General features: G+C 34.1%; 1 protein-coding gene across 1 annotated transcript; it reads left to right on the top strand.

Annotated features, from left to right (window-relative positions):
- Positions 1-220: 220 nt before the first annotated feature.
- LOC142632853 (uncharacterized) lies at positions 221-712 on the top strand. Its single transcript, XM_075807178.1, has one exon. It carries the CDS (start codon positions 221-223, stop codon positions 710-712), a length of 492 nt encoding a protein of 163 aa, XP_075663293.1.
- The last annotated feature ends 17,225 nt before the right edge of the window (positions 713-17,937 follow it).

Consider the following 17,937-nt stretch of genomic DNA (forward strand, 5'->3'; position numbering starts at 1 on the left):
TCTGATGTGGAATATGCTAATGGTAGACCAAGTAGATGTGGACATGGTGGCTCGGGTGGTTGTTTTAGCATGGGTAATGTGGCATAATAGAAATGAAGTAAGACTAGGAGCCCAGAGAAAGCCAAGAAATGTGTTGGTGAGTTGGGAGGCAACCTACATGGAGGAATATAGTGTTGCTACTGTAGCATAAACAAACTTGAAGCCTATCATGTAGAGAACCATGACATGGTCCCCACCACCACGGACTTTGTTTAAAATAAATGTTGATGGCGTGGTAGCTAAAGCAAACAAGAAGGCAGGTGTGGGTGTGATTGTTAGAGATGATTTGGGTAGAGTGGAGGCTGCGTTGTGCAGGAACTTGAATGCTCCTCTAGGTCCTATTGAGATCGAATCCAAGGCTATTGAGGCTAGGTTGTTGTTTGCTCAAGATATCGGTATCCAGGACATTGTGGTGGAAAGTGACTCTTTAATCATGGCCCAAGTTCTAAATGGAACATTGGCTCTACCATCTGCAGTCTTGGCAGTTGTACAAGGCATTATGGACCTTAGCAAGGGCTTTCATAGGGTGGAATTCTCTCATGTTAAAAGACATGGGAATAGGCCGGCTCACTTACTAGCGAAACGTGCTCTTGGCATTGTTGATTTTATTGCATGGATTGAAAAGATGCCTTGCTTTTTAGAGCAAGCTCTTATCCACGATGTAACATTTTAAGTGCTTCAATAATATCATTCTCAGTATTCCTATCAAAAAAAGAAAAGTGATATTCAATATAAATGAAAATTAAAAACCATCAGGGCTAATATAACTAAGGTACTAACTCAATAACTAAGGGCTAATATAACTAACCCAATAAGGTACTAGGGAGAGATAGAGAAACACAAAAATATTTTTGATTGTTAAAAGAAACGCACTATACCACAATTACCAAAATAAAAAATTTGAGATAGACAAAGCATTTGTAAGAGAGAAAAAGAAAGGAATTTGAGGGGCCACCACCACCATCATGCTGGTTGGCCTCCCACCACCACCATGCTAGCTAGTCTCCCACCACTACCAAGCCGACGAAACCTCTACAGGTTTTTTTTTTTTGGTTAACTCTTTCCATGAACTCATTACTAACAAAAATCTATAACAATTATGCGATAATATATGTATAACATTCTCAAAACAATCAGTAGAATGTGATGTTTATAAGAACTGTAGCAAAAGTGCATTACCTAAACTATGCTAACCTTATTTAAATGGTTAAAAATTAACTCTTTTTATTGAGATCATACTTCTAGAGACAAAAATCCAAGGTTAAGTTCTTTTGTTTGTGTATAGATAAATTGTTAGTGGTGGAGCGTAATGCTCTAAGGGCCCATTTGGATTGAGAGGGGAAAGAGGGAGAGTGGAGGAGAGAGGAGTAGAGTTGGCTTAAAATAGGCTAATTTTGGGCCAAATTTTTATGACTCTCTCTCAATCCAAACAGACCGTAAAATATTGAAAGATAATCACAAGTAGCATATGCAATTAGTGCTTTCCTAAGTCCAACAAATTCTTTCTTCTATTTTTGCCCAATCAAAATAAGTGCTTCCCTTATTTAACTTCAAGTGAGTTGCTTGAGGTCTTGCCATATGGTGCTCTAATTTTACATTTAACATTTTTTTTACCTCTTTTTATTAAGTATTTTTTACTATTACCCAAAAGTTTACATTAACTTATATTTTACTATTATCTCATTAATCTCCCATTGATTGCCTTAGCTTATACCACACATTTTCTCTCTTCTTCATGTCTTTTAGTATACCCACCATTTTAGAATTAAAAATAAAAGAAAAATAATAATAATTAAGGACTAATACTAATAACTAACCATGTAAGGCACAAGGGAGAGATAGAGAAACACGAAAATGTTGTGGACAATTAAATGAAACGCATTGTTTCACTAATACAAAAATTAAAGACCTGAGTATGACAAAACATTTGTAAGAGGAATCTGAGGGGCCGCCACCTCTTTCATATTGGCCTCTCCCCACCATCAAGCCGCCAAAATCTCTACGGGTAATTTTTTTTATTGTAGTTTTAAATCATTTATATGACACGCATATGCACTTGCTCACACCATCTATTAAAGTCGCATTATCGACAAGTGCAAGGTAGCGAGAGAGTTTGGCGTATTTTCATTTCATGGTATGCAATCTATGAACACTATATAGATTAGTTGACTTTCATGGTCCTGTTACTATTTTGTATTTATTTTCGGTTTCATGATTTAAAAAGAAAAATTAAACTTACATTGAGAAGGCTACAAATGTGCAGTGAAGTTACTAATCTAATTTTTAATATCTCAAAATGTATATGTTTCTTTACTCAAATTTAGATTATTTTTTAATTTTAATATATATATATATATATATATATATATATATATATATATATAAAACATTCTCCAAAAACGTTTTATATAAAATATTGCAAAATTATCCGTGTATCACACGGAAAACTTACTAGTTACAATTAAAGATTAGAAGATATTTGACTAAAAAAACGTAAAATATTATTTTTGTTTATGGAAAAATATTGCTTCTTTATAACAATTAAAGATAAGAGAATACTCTTATTTATATCTATTAGTTCACACATTATTGTACACACTCATACTGCGCAGAAATCTTGACTCTATTTTTTTGCTAAAAAAGATATTTTTTTAACAAAGAAAAGATAACAACCACAAACAAAACCAAGGAGAAGGGATGGGATTTCATTTAGCGTACATCTCCTTCTACAAATCTAGAAACTACAGAGAAAGACGGAGTCTCAAACTTGTTACAAAAGTATGCCCGTTGAACTGAAAATAGAGTACCAAAGTTAGAGTTTCTGAATACAAAAGAGGCACAAAAATGAAAAATCATATCTTGAATAATGATTTCGACCGCCATTTATTTATAGTTAGTAATGGGTTTACAGTAGGCCCCACTGTACAGTGCCATAACTAAAAAAAAAAAAAAGATCAGCAAGTTATAAACCTTTTTTTTTTTTTTTGTAAATCATATTGAGATTAATTATCATTATACCTAACATCGCCTCTTTCAGAATTCTCTTTGTTTGATATTTTGTTCACTCTTAAGACCAACTTGCAGACATATTTATCAAGTCATATCTTTCGGGATGTTTTTGCAATCTATTTTCCAAAATCAAGTTGATCTCTCATTCTCCTTGAGTTTGAGGAAAGCTGTTATTGTGCAACCCAACCGACTATAGCCCGCTATATATATTTTTTTTGGGGCTATATTTTATTTGTTATGCATTCATATTACTTATATTGCACACATATTTGTTCAACACTTATACTTCCACAGCACTTTGTCTCTCAAATGCTAACACTGCCAATTCATGTTTCTCATGGCACTAAGTCAAAACCTGGTGACAATAATTCATAGAGTTCCCAAAAGAAAAAACATGCAATTAATTATTTTGAAAGCTCAAATATGTGTAAAAACACAAGAGCTGTTTAGACTCCCAAATTATAGAAAACGGCTCAGTTGATTTTACTCTAACTTAAATTAAGTGTGAAATAGAGTAAATGCGAGCGAACAAACAAAATAACTACTCTAAGCCATATTAATTAAAACACAACAGTAAAATGAAAGTTAAAAGAGTAGGGAAGAATAATGCAAACACAAGATAACACGCCGATGTGTTATCGAATAGGAAACCGAAGAACTCAGCGAAAAATCTCTCCGCCACCCTCCAAGCGATAAATCGATCCACTAGAGAATAAGTTGGAGTACATGAATAACAAAAGACCCTCCAAGCCTAGTCTACCCCATGTACTCGAGTCCTCCAAGCTCTTGCTACCAATTGACTTTGCCAAGCCTTGTCTTCTCTAACTCTTTGGATCACGTCACTCAGCCCGATTGCATCCGCCAAACATATGGCTTCTTCCAATGCTTTCCAGCAACATCAAAACCTCACTTTACACTCAGAATGGGCGTGGTAAGTGTTTGAGCTATCAACCTCTCAAGGATTTGGATATAGAGAGGTAGGAGTTGAGAAAAACCACAATGGATTATGTAGAGGAATATGGGTATGACAATTTCTAACTCTCAAGGGTTTGTAGCTAGGGTTTTCTCTCTAAAAAAGAACTCCTTTCAATATGTGGGTAATGATAGTATATATAGTGTGTGTGAGGATGTAGTGGTGCAGATATGACAAAATAACAAAATAGATTGTTTCGCGGATATCTTGTAGGAAGGCTTTACCCACAAGACACGCGCGAAAACCAACTGTCACCATCTGTCATGACTCTTCGCATTCCAGTCATGTGCTGAGTACATGCTTCACTTCGTGAAAAGGCTACTCGCGAGCTAACCACGAAAACTTCTTTAGTCTTCAATGTTGCCTTAAGTCTTCACACTCTCTCTTACACATAACCCTTACAAATAAACCTCACATAAAATACAAGGTATAAAAGATTTAACAAAATTACAATCAACTTTGGTACGGAATTAAAGCTAATACAAAATAGTTGTAAATCACAACTTCACATATTTTATTGAGAGATCTAAGGAAACAATGATTTACAAAATCAAAAAAACATAAGGGAAACAGAAACTACAAAATCAAACTTCTATGTTGAAGTACTGCATGCGCCTTGTGACCCACCTCATTGTGTTGTATTGAAACCATGAGGAGAACTATTTGGAGATCTAGTTTCATCGGAGTTAGTGTGAATCATCAAAAACTTAATGCCCTTCACCATCGCTTGGACCGGAATGCTTGCGTCCCCAGAGGTCGAGAACTTCAGCAAAATAATAATCCATCCCTGCTAATTGGCTTGGACTCATTGGTTTCGTCATTGCATGGTGATGATGGTGATGATTTGGTGCATGCAAAGTGCGTGCTTGTATGGTAGAAAACACCATAACAAAGCCCAAGAAAAGGACTAGGACAATAAAACGGCAAGCTTGGAGTTTTCTAGCCATGAATGTATATAGTAGTATTTATCTTTGTTCATAGATAAATTAGGATGTGAAGTTGGGCTGTAAAGTTTGGTATTTATAGAAAGAGATGGCAACTCATAAATTTGGAGGAAATGTACAATGCAAATTTCAAACACTTGATGGATTGTGTCTTTCAATGGAAGCGTGCAAGGAAACTCATACGGAAAAAAGAGAGGTATGTAAAACATTTGTGTTGGAATCTTTGGGTGCAATGAACTTATGAACACATTCGAGTTTTGAAGAGTGAATAAAAGTTAGCCTATTACCACAACAATTTTCTCAATTTTGGTCACGATTCGTCTATGTGGCGAGTTGTAAGTGGTGAAAAAAAAATTGTAAATCCATAATTTTACCACTTACAAGTCATCACTTGGAGAAGTTGTGGAAATGGTTGGCGTACCAAACTTACTTGGTGAAAAATTGAGGCCGGAAGCTACAAGGCCAATCTTGAAGAGTGAGAAAGTCAATAACTAGCAATTTTGAATTTAGAAACTCGTCCACATGGTTTTCTTTGACCATATTTATTTCGGTGCATATGCTTCATGTTTCAGAACAATGTAATGCTTCAAACTTTGCATTTTTTTTGAGCTTCCTAAGGTCTCGGTTTATATACAGTCAGTCAAAGTCGATGTTAATTGTCATAGAATACGTTTTATTGTTGTTTTTTTCTTCATTTATAAAGAATAGGTGTCAAATTTGTCAGTAATTAACTGTTTTTTTGGATTATATGTATTTTAATTTAACATGACAAAATGCTATAAATTACTTCATTACCAAGGCGCAAACACACTTACCTGCTTGCATCTTCATCCTATTTATATTTTGTGTATCGTCTAGATTATTGATTTTTAAATATATATATATATATATATATATATATATTATATTATATTAATTTGATATCAAGGCAAAACTGGCGGGTTTGGGTTGGCTTGAGTTGACCCGTATTTTCACATGATTTTTATTTATTTTTATTTTATATATATATATATATATATATATATATATATATATATATATATATATATATATAAAGAAAACAACATGTATTTGCCATTTAAAAAGTTATGCAGCAAATTACTTTATGTAAAATGCATTACTTTGAATTCACTACTTATATCAAGAATGAACTCAGTTATACTTATTAATACTTATTCAATAATTTTAAAATTATACAAATCCTAATATTGCTATCTAAAACAAAATAATACAAAGATAAGTAAAACAAATACACAAGTTTTATTTCTACATAATATCAGCATTCCAAAATATAAAACAAAATTACAAATGACTTATTGGATAACTCATTTGAAAAAAAAGTAAAAATATATAAGAAATTTACAATCTTGAAAATTAATTTTATAATCTATTATTAATTATGGTTGACACTCTATTTCAATTTGAGATATACATTAAAGTTTGATTGCTTACTTATTTATACATGCTCTCTTTTATGAATATCATATCATTGTTAAGCAACACACACTCTAGGAAATATCATAATTTAAAACCATTTATTTTGGACATAAATTTTTAAAAAATAGGTCTAAGCATTCATAATTTATGCTAATTTGATACTTTGGCTTCACTATTTTCACACTTGTGAATGTTTATCACAAATGTCTACAATTTTAAATTTATATTTTTAACTCTACTGTAACTAGATTTTCTTGGCATGTACTTTGCTATTTGATATCTAAAAAAATCTTTACTCATTACTAAATACTCAACCATTTATCATTTAATTAATTTGCATGCAGTTATGTAAATGTATCAATTGTTTCCTTAAAGCTCACAACAAACAATTAAACCAATATTTTCTTAATTTTACTATTTTTTTACCAAAAAAAAAAGTTTTAAAAAAATGGTTTGGGTTCGGGTCGAGTTGACCTGCAAAAAACATGGGTCGGGTAACGGGTCAACCTGTTTTTGATTCGGGTAAAAAAAATCGAGTTTGGATCGAGTCTTTTTCGGGTTGGGTTGGGTCAGAAAATTTTGACCCGTTTTGCCATGTCTAAATACAAGATTTTGTATTTTCTGTAGTGAAACAAAACCATGATATTATAGTGTTGAAGATATATGCCAACTGCAACAACTAGGTGCTAAGCAGGTAGCATGCTCTGGTCATCGAGAGAAGCTACCTTTATGTGCAGTGCAGAGTGCTACGCATCATCAAGGTAAGGTGCAGCATAGAGTGCACCACAGTATCAGGGGCAGATGCAATTCAGTGCATCTCAAGGTGCATTGCATCATCAACAGAGGAATCAAGATACAATTACAACAAGGTGGAATAGTGAAGATATAGAAGACTTGATAGAGTCAATGCCACATCATGATTAGATGATCAATGCACTTCAAATGATGCTATAGTTGATGTACACGTGTATTAGTAGGTAGTTTCTGTTTTGTAAAAAACTTCCCTTAAATTAGGGAGGTAGTTATTTTTTTGTTTTTGGTATCAAATTGTATATAAAGGTAGGATTTGCATTAGATGTAATTCATTCATTCATAATCAATAAAATTCAGTTTCTATTTAAAGAGAGAGTTCTGAATTTTACATATGCAATAGCGGGGGAAAAAGAGTAAGAAAAAGAAAAAAAGAAAACTGTTGGCAATTGATTTGCCAATTTGCACTACTAATCTGTTTTGATATAAGCCAATGAAAGATATCATATATAGTAGAAGTAAGACTTTCATGAAGCGTTCTCACCTCTGTAAATATTCAACAATAAGTATGGATTTTCTGAAAAATTTTCAACCACAGAAAATGTTGGCAACGATCACAACTGGGCCGATCTATCTAGTTATTTGAATATATATATATATATATATATATATATATTTTTTTTTGTTGAGACAAGTTATTTGAATATCTTGTATAGTCACATGTAGGGGTGGCAAAATTGGACCACCCACGAACTCGACACGATATGACATGAAATTAGCAAGATATGGGTTGAAACTTAATGGGTTTGTGTCATATTCGAATTGACATGATTGACCTATTTAATGAACGAGTTGGGTTAGTGTCCATCATATGGAACTCGTCTGACCCGTTTAATTAAATGACATATTTTCTTTGACATATTATGATTGATTATTTGTAATATTGAGATATGCTTTAGTTTTGAATGATTATTTGTAATGCAGTTACTCGTTAGTTCTGAATTTTATATTAAAAATATTTATATGTTTGGTTTTTCAAAATTTATAACAATTTGGTTCATACTAAAATTTGTTTTTTCTTTTTGTTTTGATAAAATATGATAAATAAGTTGACATGACTAACCTGTTTAATAAATGGGTTGTGTTAGGATTGAGAAATCTTGACTTTTTTAATAAACATGTTGGGTTAGTGTTGACCCATATAATCGGATACTCATTAGTCGACACGACACAAATCCGATACGCGAACACGAATTGCCACCCCTAGTTACATGTAAATAGTTTTTGGTACAACTGTGCAAGTATTCCAATATTGAAATTTGGTTTCTTTAGCCCCGACCCTTCATATTCAAATTATTCATCAATTGTGGATCACTAAATAAATTGGAAGAAACAAATTCAGCAAAAAAAATTGGACGAAGCAGGTTTATATATATATATATATATATATATATATATATATATATATATATATATATAAACACTATTTATAAATTACTATTGATGAAACTAAATTTGTTAGTTGATCGGTTCGTCCAGAAGGAATTCGACGTGAATGAGTCTGAGACCTGTAAAAGAAAAAAAATGACGTTTCTCTCCTTCTAGTCACCAACGTGGTGCCTACCAATGAGCCTCCGATGATAAAGTTAGACGTTGTAAGAGAGAGAAATAATAAGAACTAAGAATGTATCTCTGTATGTATGGATGTGAATGTATGTATCTGTGTACCTGTTCGTATGAATGTATATCAATGTACCTTTGCTTAGGTTTTGAGTTGGTTTATATAGATCTTTGACTTCTCTAACCGTTAGATGCCTTCAGTGGTGGTCTTAATGGCTCTTGTAACGCCTCTAGTGGTTTTATGAGGTGATTGTTTATCTTGCCAACAATCATGTATATCTGTTGATAGGCCAAAAATGTATTGACCCTTGTGATGAATTAAGTAGATTAATTAGCCAAGTTTATTAATTAATCAAATTAACATGCAAACGCGTGGTAGCACAAACAAATCACCAATAAACTAAAGTGCAGTGGAAAATAAATTGACATAATGGTTTGTTTACGAATGGGAAAAACCTTCAAGGCAAAAATCCCACCGGGTGATTTTAAAATCACCACTCCCGAGAATCCACTATTATCATAACAAGCGGTTACAAGTAAAAGAATCCTAGTACCTTATACCAACCTACAGTTAAACCCTTACCCCAATACCCAATTGGACTTGTTCTGTAGTGACAATCTCTCATTTTCAATGCACGGCTCCCAGTACGTGACTAACCAATTGCGCGGATCCCAGTATGTGACTTCAATCACCAACTTGAGAAAGATGTTGGCTGCAAAGTTTTTCAGTTCATCCTCACAATGAAGAACAAGAAGATGCTTGGTTACAAAACCCTATGGTGCAAAAACACAGCAGCTTCTTCACAAAGAGATGAACTAAGGCAAACTTTGTCTCCGGTCATAAATTGCTTGAACAGACTTTGCTCAGTGCTTTTGCAACTTGTGCTTACTTTGACAGCCCTTAAAATAATCCTTTTATATGTCTAAGGTTATGAGAAAAGAAGGCCCAAAGATACATCCATAGATTAGAATCAAAACAGTACTGAAAAACTATTTTTCTTAAATCTCGATAGCTAGAGGTGTCGAGGTGCTATTGAGCAGCTGTTGAGCCACAGAGTTGGAACAACTTCTTAAAGCTCGATAGATGCAGTTGTCAAGCTTTAATGAAGAGCACTTCTCAGCTTGTTTCTTGGACAGAATTTCATGACTTTAACACTTGATCTTGAAACCTTGTTTCTTGAAGTATCAAAAACATCCTAGATCTACCCAATTACAAGTAAAGTGCATTTTGTCAAAGAATTAGCCAATTACATAAAAGAATGACATATGATCTTATCAAGTAAACCACATATGTCCTAACATCTGTGCATCCATTGGTAACGGTTCATGCATTAAATGCGTATTTATGGTGCTTTGGTTGTCCAACGACACATGCTTTGGTCGTCCAACCTCCTTTGGTAGTCCAAAGGCTTCTCTGGCATAAGGGAATTTCTTGGTTCATCAATTATTGCATTAGTTATAAATTATAATAAAAAGTATTGCATAGAATTTATTTGGTGAATAATGGATTTTATTGACAAGTAAGAGGTTGGGGGACCAGTGGACCCTAGACTATGGTTCACATTTGCCTGATGAGCAATACTATAGTGTATCAATTATCAAGAACAAGCATAATATAGTTGAAGCAATAAATGAGGATGTAAAGGCTTGAGTCTCGGACAAAGTTTCATATGTATGTCAAGAATTCATTGACACCGTCGTCCTTGCAGCTTTCTTTTTTAGCTTGTAATAAATATTTCTATTTTTATTCCTCGTCCCCTACTGGACTGCTAGCTTAGTAGGGTATCCCTCCCTTTCCATACCACTTGTTTGGTTCTTTGGGTTCTCTAGAAAATTTATGGTAGAACCTCTCTCTTTCGGACTCAGAGGAATCCGATATTTTTGGTCCCATGGCTCACCGTGCTTGTAGTGGCTATGTACAAGTGGGTGGTGCCTGAGCCTTATGTGTGCTCCACTCCCATGTGAGTTTAGGGCTTGTCTGCCATTCATGTGTTTGCTGTGGCCTATGGATTGATCTGATCCTTCTGCGCATCCTGCCACTTATTTTTAATCCTTTATGGCGAGGAGGAGTCACTGGGTCTTCATTCTCCGCATCTCGTTTCTTCCTTGGGCTGGGCTTTGCTTAGGTATGGGTCCTTCCTTCTTCAATCTGGCCCCTGCCTTCTTTGTGGCTCGGTTGACACTTCTGCCATGCCACTCCATTGCTTCTACCATGTTATCATTTAACTTGTGCTTGCTGGGCCTCCTTTGGGCCTACCATATACATTTCCTTCACTTAGTTCACATTGCCTAGTACTTCTGCTAGGCTTATTCTCATACTATCTTGGGCATCCTTGGCCCATTCCATTCCTTTGGGCATCTTTGGCCCATTCCATTCCTTCATTCCCATGGGCTTTTGCTTAATCTTTTGGGCTTCCTCGGCCCAATTCCATTTACTAATTCCTTTCTTTAGGCTTCCTCGAGCTATTTTTGTTTGCTTTCCATTTCTTATGATTCCCATGGGCTTACTATTCCTTCTCTGCGCTCCCATGGGCCTGTTTGCTTTCTTTGTGGTCTTTTTACTACTTTATAGGCCTGTGAACCATTATTCTTGCCATTCGGGCTTAATTATTTTTCTTACCTTGCTAACTCTTCTTCCTTCACCCTTTTTATATTGTTGGGTTTCTTCTTGTTATTGGTTCCTTTTGCCAAAGTGAGCATCAATAGTTGCCAACCAAAGAAAATATTTAAACAATTTCGTAACGGAAAAACATGATAATATACCTATGGCAGAAATAGGTTAGCAACAATGAAAAGAATAATGTTAATGCTTAAACGATCATGATAAAAAAGGGGGAAAGGGGATTAGTCGGCTGAACTTGGATCCTTAGCAGATTCAAGTCCATGAAGGGAACCAATCTCCAATGTGGGCAATCTCATAGGGAAATCCTATCATAGAAATTGTCTACTTTAAAAGAATGGACCTAAGTAGCTTAATCTCTAATCCTTTAACTCACTAAGGAGTAGGCTATTGAGAGGGAGAAAGGGGAGTAGTCTATTGGTGCATGCCTTATTACACTCTTGTTTTCTCACTTCACTTCCTACTCTTTTGTTTTTCTTTCTTTTTCCGCTTATCCTCTATGTTTTTCTCTGCTTTATATTTGTCTCCTCTTTCTATGTTTCCTGCTATTCTTCCTTGTTTTTCTGTTGTTGTTTACTGTGCACAGCTAAAACATTTTTATACTACCTGTTGTAATAAGATTTACCGTTTTACCCCTCAACTACTTTTGGCCTGGTGTGGGTGTCATTCCCAGACCACCCACTAGTTTGCTGGCTGTGCCATGTTCCATTCCCAGACAAAAGGAGTTTTGTTTTATTTCATTTTTTTGCTTTTTGTGGCATTTCCATTCGGATAAGGGTTGGGTATTCTCTTTTATTAACTCCTATGGTATGCACCTAGTGATTCCAGCTCATCTTTCTCTCTTTTGAGTGGTAGTCATCCTAGCAAGACATTTCCCCCCAAAAGAACTTGAGCGGGAATCCTAGAATAGACTTCCCCTTCTCCCTGCTGCTAGACCATACCCTCTTTTACCTTTGACCCATGGCCCACTACACCTGTATTGGCTGGGTACAAGTGGGTGGTGCTTGAACCTTGTGCGTGCTCCACTCCTATGTAAGTCCATGGCTTGTTTGCTGTTCATGCGTTTGCCATTGCCTGCGAGTTGTCTAGTCTTGTTACGGGTTTTGATGCTTATTTTTTTTAACTCTTTGTGGCGTGGATGAGTCATTGGGTCTTCATTCTTTGCATCTCATTATACATTCTGGGCTGGGTCTTGCTTGGGTATGGGCCCTTTCTTCTTTAATTCAACCCCTGTCTCCTTTTACTTCTGATTTGTGGGTCAACTAGCACTTCTGCCATGCCACTGCATTGCTTCTGCCATGATATTGCTTAACTTGTGCTTGCTGGGCCTCCTTCAGAGCTGCCATGTATACTTTCTTCACTTAGTTCGCGTTGCCTAGTATTTTTGTTGGTTTAGTTCTCATATCATCTTGAGCTTCCTTGGCCCATTTTATTTCTCTGGGCATAACCTAGAACTCTGATACCAACACTGTCACGACCCAAATCCATGGAACATAAATTTAGATGCATGACTAACTTGCTGAAATTATATAAATCAATAAACATAATTAATCCAAAATAAATTAGAACTCCAAAGAAATGATACTCTTAAAAAACCTCTTACAAAAATCTAAACTCCACAAATTGAAAATAATCTCCACTATATAAAAAATGAATTACAAAATAAAGGTAACTGAAGTTCTATAAGACTTCAAGAAATACTGAAGTTGCTTACAACTTCCATGCTCTACCTCGCACCTTACAAAGTGATCCAAAGGTTCTATATTCCCAACTACACTTTAATTTGAAAATAGTAATTGATGGGGTGAGCCACACATCTAGTAAGTAATTATACTGAATACACAACGGAATAGAGTCAAGTAAGGCACGAGTATTTTGATTTTTCACAAACTCATTCAATGATATAAAAAATAATTATTCCGAAACATATAATGAATCACTTAATACATATGTAATCACATCTCAAAACCATTAGAAAACACATACATATAATTGATCAGAGCACAGTGTCACATATACACATCACATATTCTCACATACAATCCTGTGAGCGGATACCACCAACATCTAACCCTTGCTGGTGAGGGATCAACACATATTCTCACACACAATCCTGTGAGTGGATTTACACATAAATCTGATCAATAAAAAAAAAACACTTATTTTGAGTCACATATCACAAAAGCAGAGTTTATACAAAATATAATAATTTACTTGATATTAACATTTATTCCAAACATAGAGGCATATCAAAGATCACAATAACAAATAGAACATAAATCAAAAGATGCTTGACTCTCTTGGGGAACGAATAGAAACTGAGGAGTTTATATAAATATATTACAATTCTTGAGTAAATCTGAGAATTCAATTTGCTAAAAGAAACATTTTAAATATCATTTGGAGAATAGGAATATGACTTTGAAATCACTTGGTTTTAACGAATTTAAAGAACAAGAACCTTTTTAGGAAGCTTGCTTTGAAACTCAATTATTTTCGGAAAATAGTTTATGTAGGGGCATTGGGCCCAGTAATTTACCAAGGATGGCCCAACGAAGTCTTTTGGGCTAGAAACCCAAATCCGAAGACATCAAAATGATCTTGGAATATCTGAATGTATCTCATAAAGAAATGCCAAGTAAAGATATGATAAACGAATGACCAATTACGTCCGAGGAGTAAATTTGTCCTCGGATTGTTAAGCCGAGGACATAGGAAGAGAGGTTTAGTGTCTCCGGGCTATGTTATAAAGAATCCTATGACTACGGGAATACATAGTACACGTGGAGAACAATAGAAAGAGCGGTGGAATATCTAAGGTAAAGCTGCTACTACTGCCCATACATTAAAAGCTCTGTAATTGATATACTGACTGCATAGATGGAAAGATGGGACCTGAGCATGAGGTTTGGAACTTGGTCCCTGACCCCAGCGGGCTTTAGAAAAAAATTGATGGGACAAGTATCCTAAACCAGCATTGCAACCATGAGGTGGAAGATGATGAAGAGAAGAAGAGGAAGTATAAATAAAGGGGAAGACCTATGAAGAGGGGAGAGGCTTTTTCAGTAAGAAAAAGGGCCAATAGTATATGATAATCAATAATTGTATCCAACCTTAGGAAATACTATTATAAACTATCCTTGGATTGTGTCCGAGGAGGAACTTTCAGTCTTACTCTTGCAAATAACTCTTTATTTCGTGCCATTGGGCCCAAAGCCCGTTCTTTTCCTTGTTATCTAAACCATCCTTGAAATCTAGATTACAAACCCATCCTCTACAAATTTATTGTAAAAAAGGCTTTTCAAGCCCATTTCCTTCCAGTCGTAGATTGGGAATTTGAATTGTGTCCTTACAGTTTAGTTTATAAATCATCTTTTAAATGATATTTGGGCATTCAAAATGTTATTTAAAATTCAAAATTTCTCTTTAAAACATTATTTAATAGTCGAAATTCCTCTTTCAATGATGCAAAAATACTTTTGACAAACTTCAGAAAATATAAGTTTGAAATACAAAATTTTGGAAAACTTTTAACTTCTAAGAACCTAATGGACAAAACTTGTGCATATTATGCATAACTACTTACAGTGCTTGAATTACTCTGAAAATCCAGCCAAAACAACCTACAAAGAGCCTCAAAACACTCTTAAATAGGACCTATAATCAATTATGAAAATATACTTAATATCCTCTACAAAATTTAAAGCTTATAGAACTATACAAATAGACTCACTAGGATTAAACTTTGCTGAACTATTAATACTTTTAATACTATAGTAAAGCTTCTCTAAGCAATGCTATTCTAAACAATAATATTCCCCTTCATTAATTGAAACTCATATTGCCATGAGGAAGGTAGTGGCCAAAATATCATTGACCTAGGATTTAATATAAAACCCCCAAAAAAATTTAATTCATCCTAACATATATAATAAAAAAAAATGTGGCAAAACTAAAAGGACCCTACGTATACAAATCCAATAGACGACCTGATGGCAATATTTACCTATTCTAGGGACCCATAGAGAACAACGTGAGGACCATACTCCCACAAAATCCAATTCCAACTTTAATATATAATCTCAATGGTTTAATAGCATAACCCCAATGAAACGGTGGACAATATATCTCCCAATAGCAATGAAAATGGTGGCAAAGTCATTGATTTATTATATAATATATAAGTATATATCCGAAGGAAGACATGCCATAACCATAGATCCTTGAAATGCCATAACATATATGTATATTAATATCCCAACGTTAAAGGCTTAAAGCCATCCTAACGTTAAAGCCATCCTACAATATATATATATATATATATTAACCACAACCAAAATTTTACATCCGTGTTCTTGAATTAAGAATTGAAATTCCATGAATTTGTTTAAGGACCCACATACTGGGCAGTGGGCAATCCAAGATTTAATAGTGTAAACAACAATTCTAGGAGAAATATCCCTTTTGAAAAATCTAAACATCAATAACGTTCCTAAGATCAAATTCTAACTCTTTTAAATTCTTTGTTTCTAATAAATGAAAAATCATACCGGGAATAATTGGTTACCTCTTCAATTAACTCCAAGAAAAAATACACATTCTAGCCTCCTTAGTGATGAAACATCTCTTATCAAAACCCTAATTATCTTTTCCTTTACCTTATATTCAACACATCAAAGATGTGGGTTTAGTGGGGTAGTGGGCTGTAGTTTAAAACCCACTTAAACTTATCTCTTTAGTCTCCAAGAGGCCCATAACCATCTTCCTCTTTTATTTATTTATTTAATTATTTAAACTACCGCACTAAATTGTATGCACTAAAACTTTAATCTTCTCACCTATTTTGTAACACCACAAAATTGTCTACTCCCATCTTACTATGCACACACATAAAGTACCTCAACTCTATATTAATAATGACGATGATGGTGATGACCATAAAATCAAATCGGGGTATGACATCCTTGGCCTGCCTCATTCCTTTTGGCATCCTTGGCTCATTCCATTCTTACATTCTCATGGGCTTTTGCTAAATCTTTCATACTTCCTTGGCCCAATTACCATATCCTTTACTTTTGGGGTTTGTTGGCCTTTGCACCAACTCCCTTTACTAATTCCTTTCTTTGGGCTCCTCTGGCCCATCTTTGCTTGCTTTCTACTTCTTATGATTCTCATAGGCTTACTACTTCCTTCTTTGGGTTCCCTTGGGTCCATTTGTTTTCTTTGGGGTCTTTTTTACTACTTTATAGGTTGTGGACCATTATTCTTACCATTCGGGCTTAATGGTTTTTCTTACTTTGCTAACTCTTTTTCCTTCGCCCCTTTTATATTGTTGGACTTCTTCTTGTTATTGGGCCCTTTTGCCGAAGCGGGCATCAACAAGGTTCATATAATTGATTTCATGTATTTAAAATTGCATTTATGACTCATAAGCAAAACCATAGAAACAAAAACAAAGAATAGAAACATACCTGTAATAGAGTGGTTTTAATAAACTATTCTATAGCAAACAAAAAGAGAGATACAAACTTATTATTAATAATAATGGGGAGAGAAAAAATTGATTAGAACAATAAGTAGTGTTTCTATCTCTAAAAAATTTATAATAAAAAAAAAAAACAAAAAAGAGAAAGAAAGAAGTCGTAAATGAAGAAGTTGTGCATATAAATATATAAGAATACACTAGAAAACCATATATATAGAGAGTTTTCAATTGTGAAGATGTTAGATTTCGAATCAATTTAGGAATTATAAAAAAAATAGAATTATTAGGAAAAAGATGTGTATGAAAAAAATGGTCACAATTAACGTTTTAAAAAAATCATAAAACTCATCACTTAGGATGCATGTTTATCCAAAAAAACTTGGAAGTTAGGACTTGGGAGAGTTCTATTAGACATAGAATTTCAAATTATATTGAAGTTAAATTATAAGAGAAATTATTAAATGGTTTGGAATTAAAGAAACACCTATCCTATGTGAAATTCTAATCAATTATATATTGTTAAAAAATCTTTATATCCAAAAAAATAGCGTGTATTTTTTTCTAAAATTATTTTTTATATATAATTTTAAATTTTAAATTAAATACTAATGGTTACATGATCCTAATCTAAGTAAATTAGTTATCTTATCCGTGTTTCTAAGGTTTTATTTATTATTGTTTTTTTTTACGTTTCTTATCATTTTAAATCTAAAAGAAATTCTGCAATATTAATTAGACTTTTATAAGTAATGTAAGTGCACAATTGCACCTGGTCCCAAGAACAGTTATGGGCTCAGGCCCAATGAGCCTTAAACAATATGAATTTGTAGAGTGTGGGCTTGAAACCCAGGTTAGAAGTGTGTGAGGATTAAGTGACAAGTCAAAGATTGTTAACACTTGAAAAACAACAAGGAATATTGTAAATCAACCTCCTCGGACGTAAGCCGAGAGCTGTTCTTATATTATATCTTTCTCTTAGCCTTTTTTTCTTTTTAGGTTACAAAAAGTCCGTCCCTTTTTCTGTCTTAGATTGCTCTTTAAATACTACTCTTTTGAATGC

Source organism: Castanea sativa, chromosome 1 (genome assembly GCF_040712315.1).
Source record: "Castanea sativa cultivar Marrone di Chiusa Pesio chromosome 1, ASM4071231v1".
NCBI lineage: Eukaryota > Viridiplantae > Streptophyta > Magnoliopsida > Fagales > Fagaceae > Castanea > Castanea sativa.

Excerpts from the sequence above, each read along its gene's own strand:
- LOC142632853 (XM_075807178.1), top strand. The coding sequence starts at position 221 with ATGACATGGTCCCCACCACCACGGACTTTGTTTAAAATAAATGTTGAT.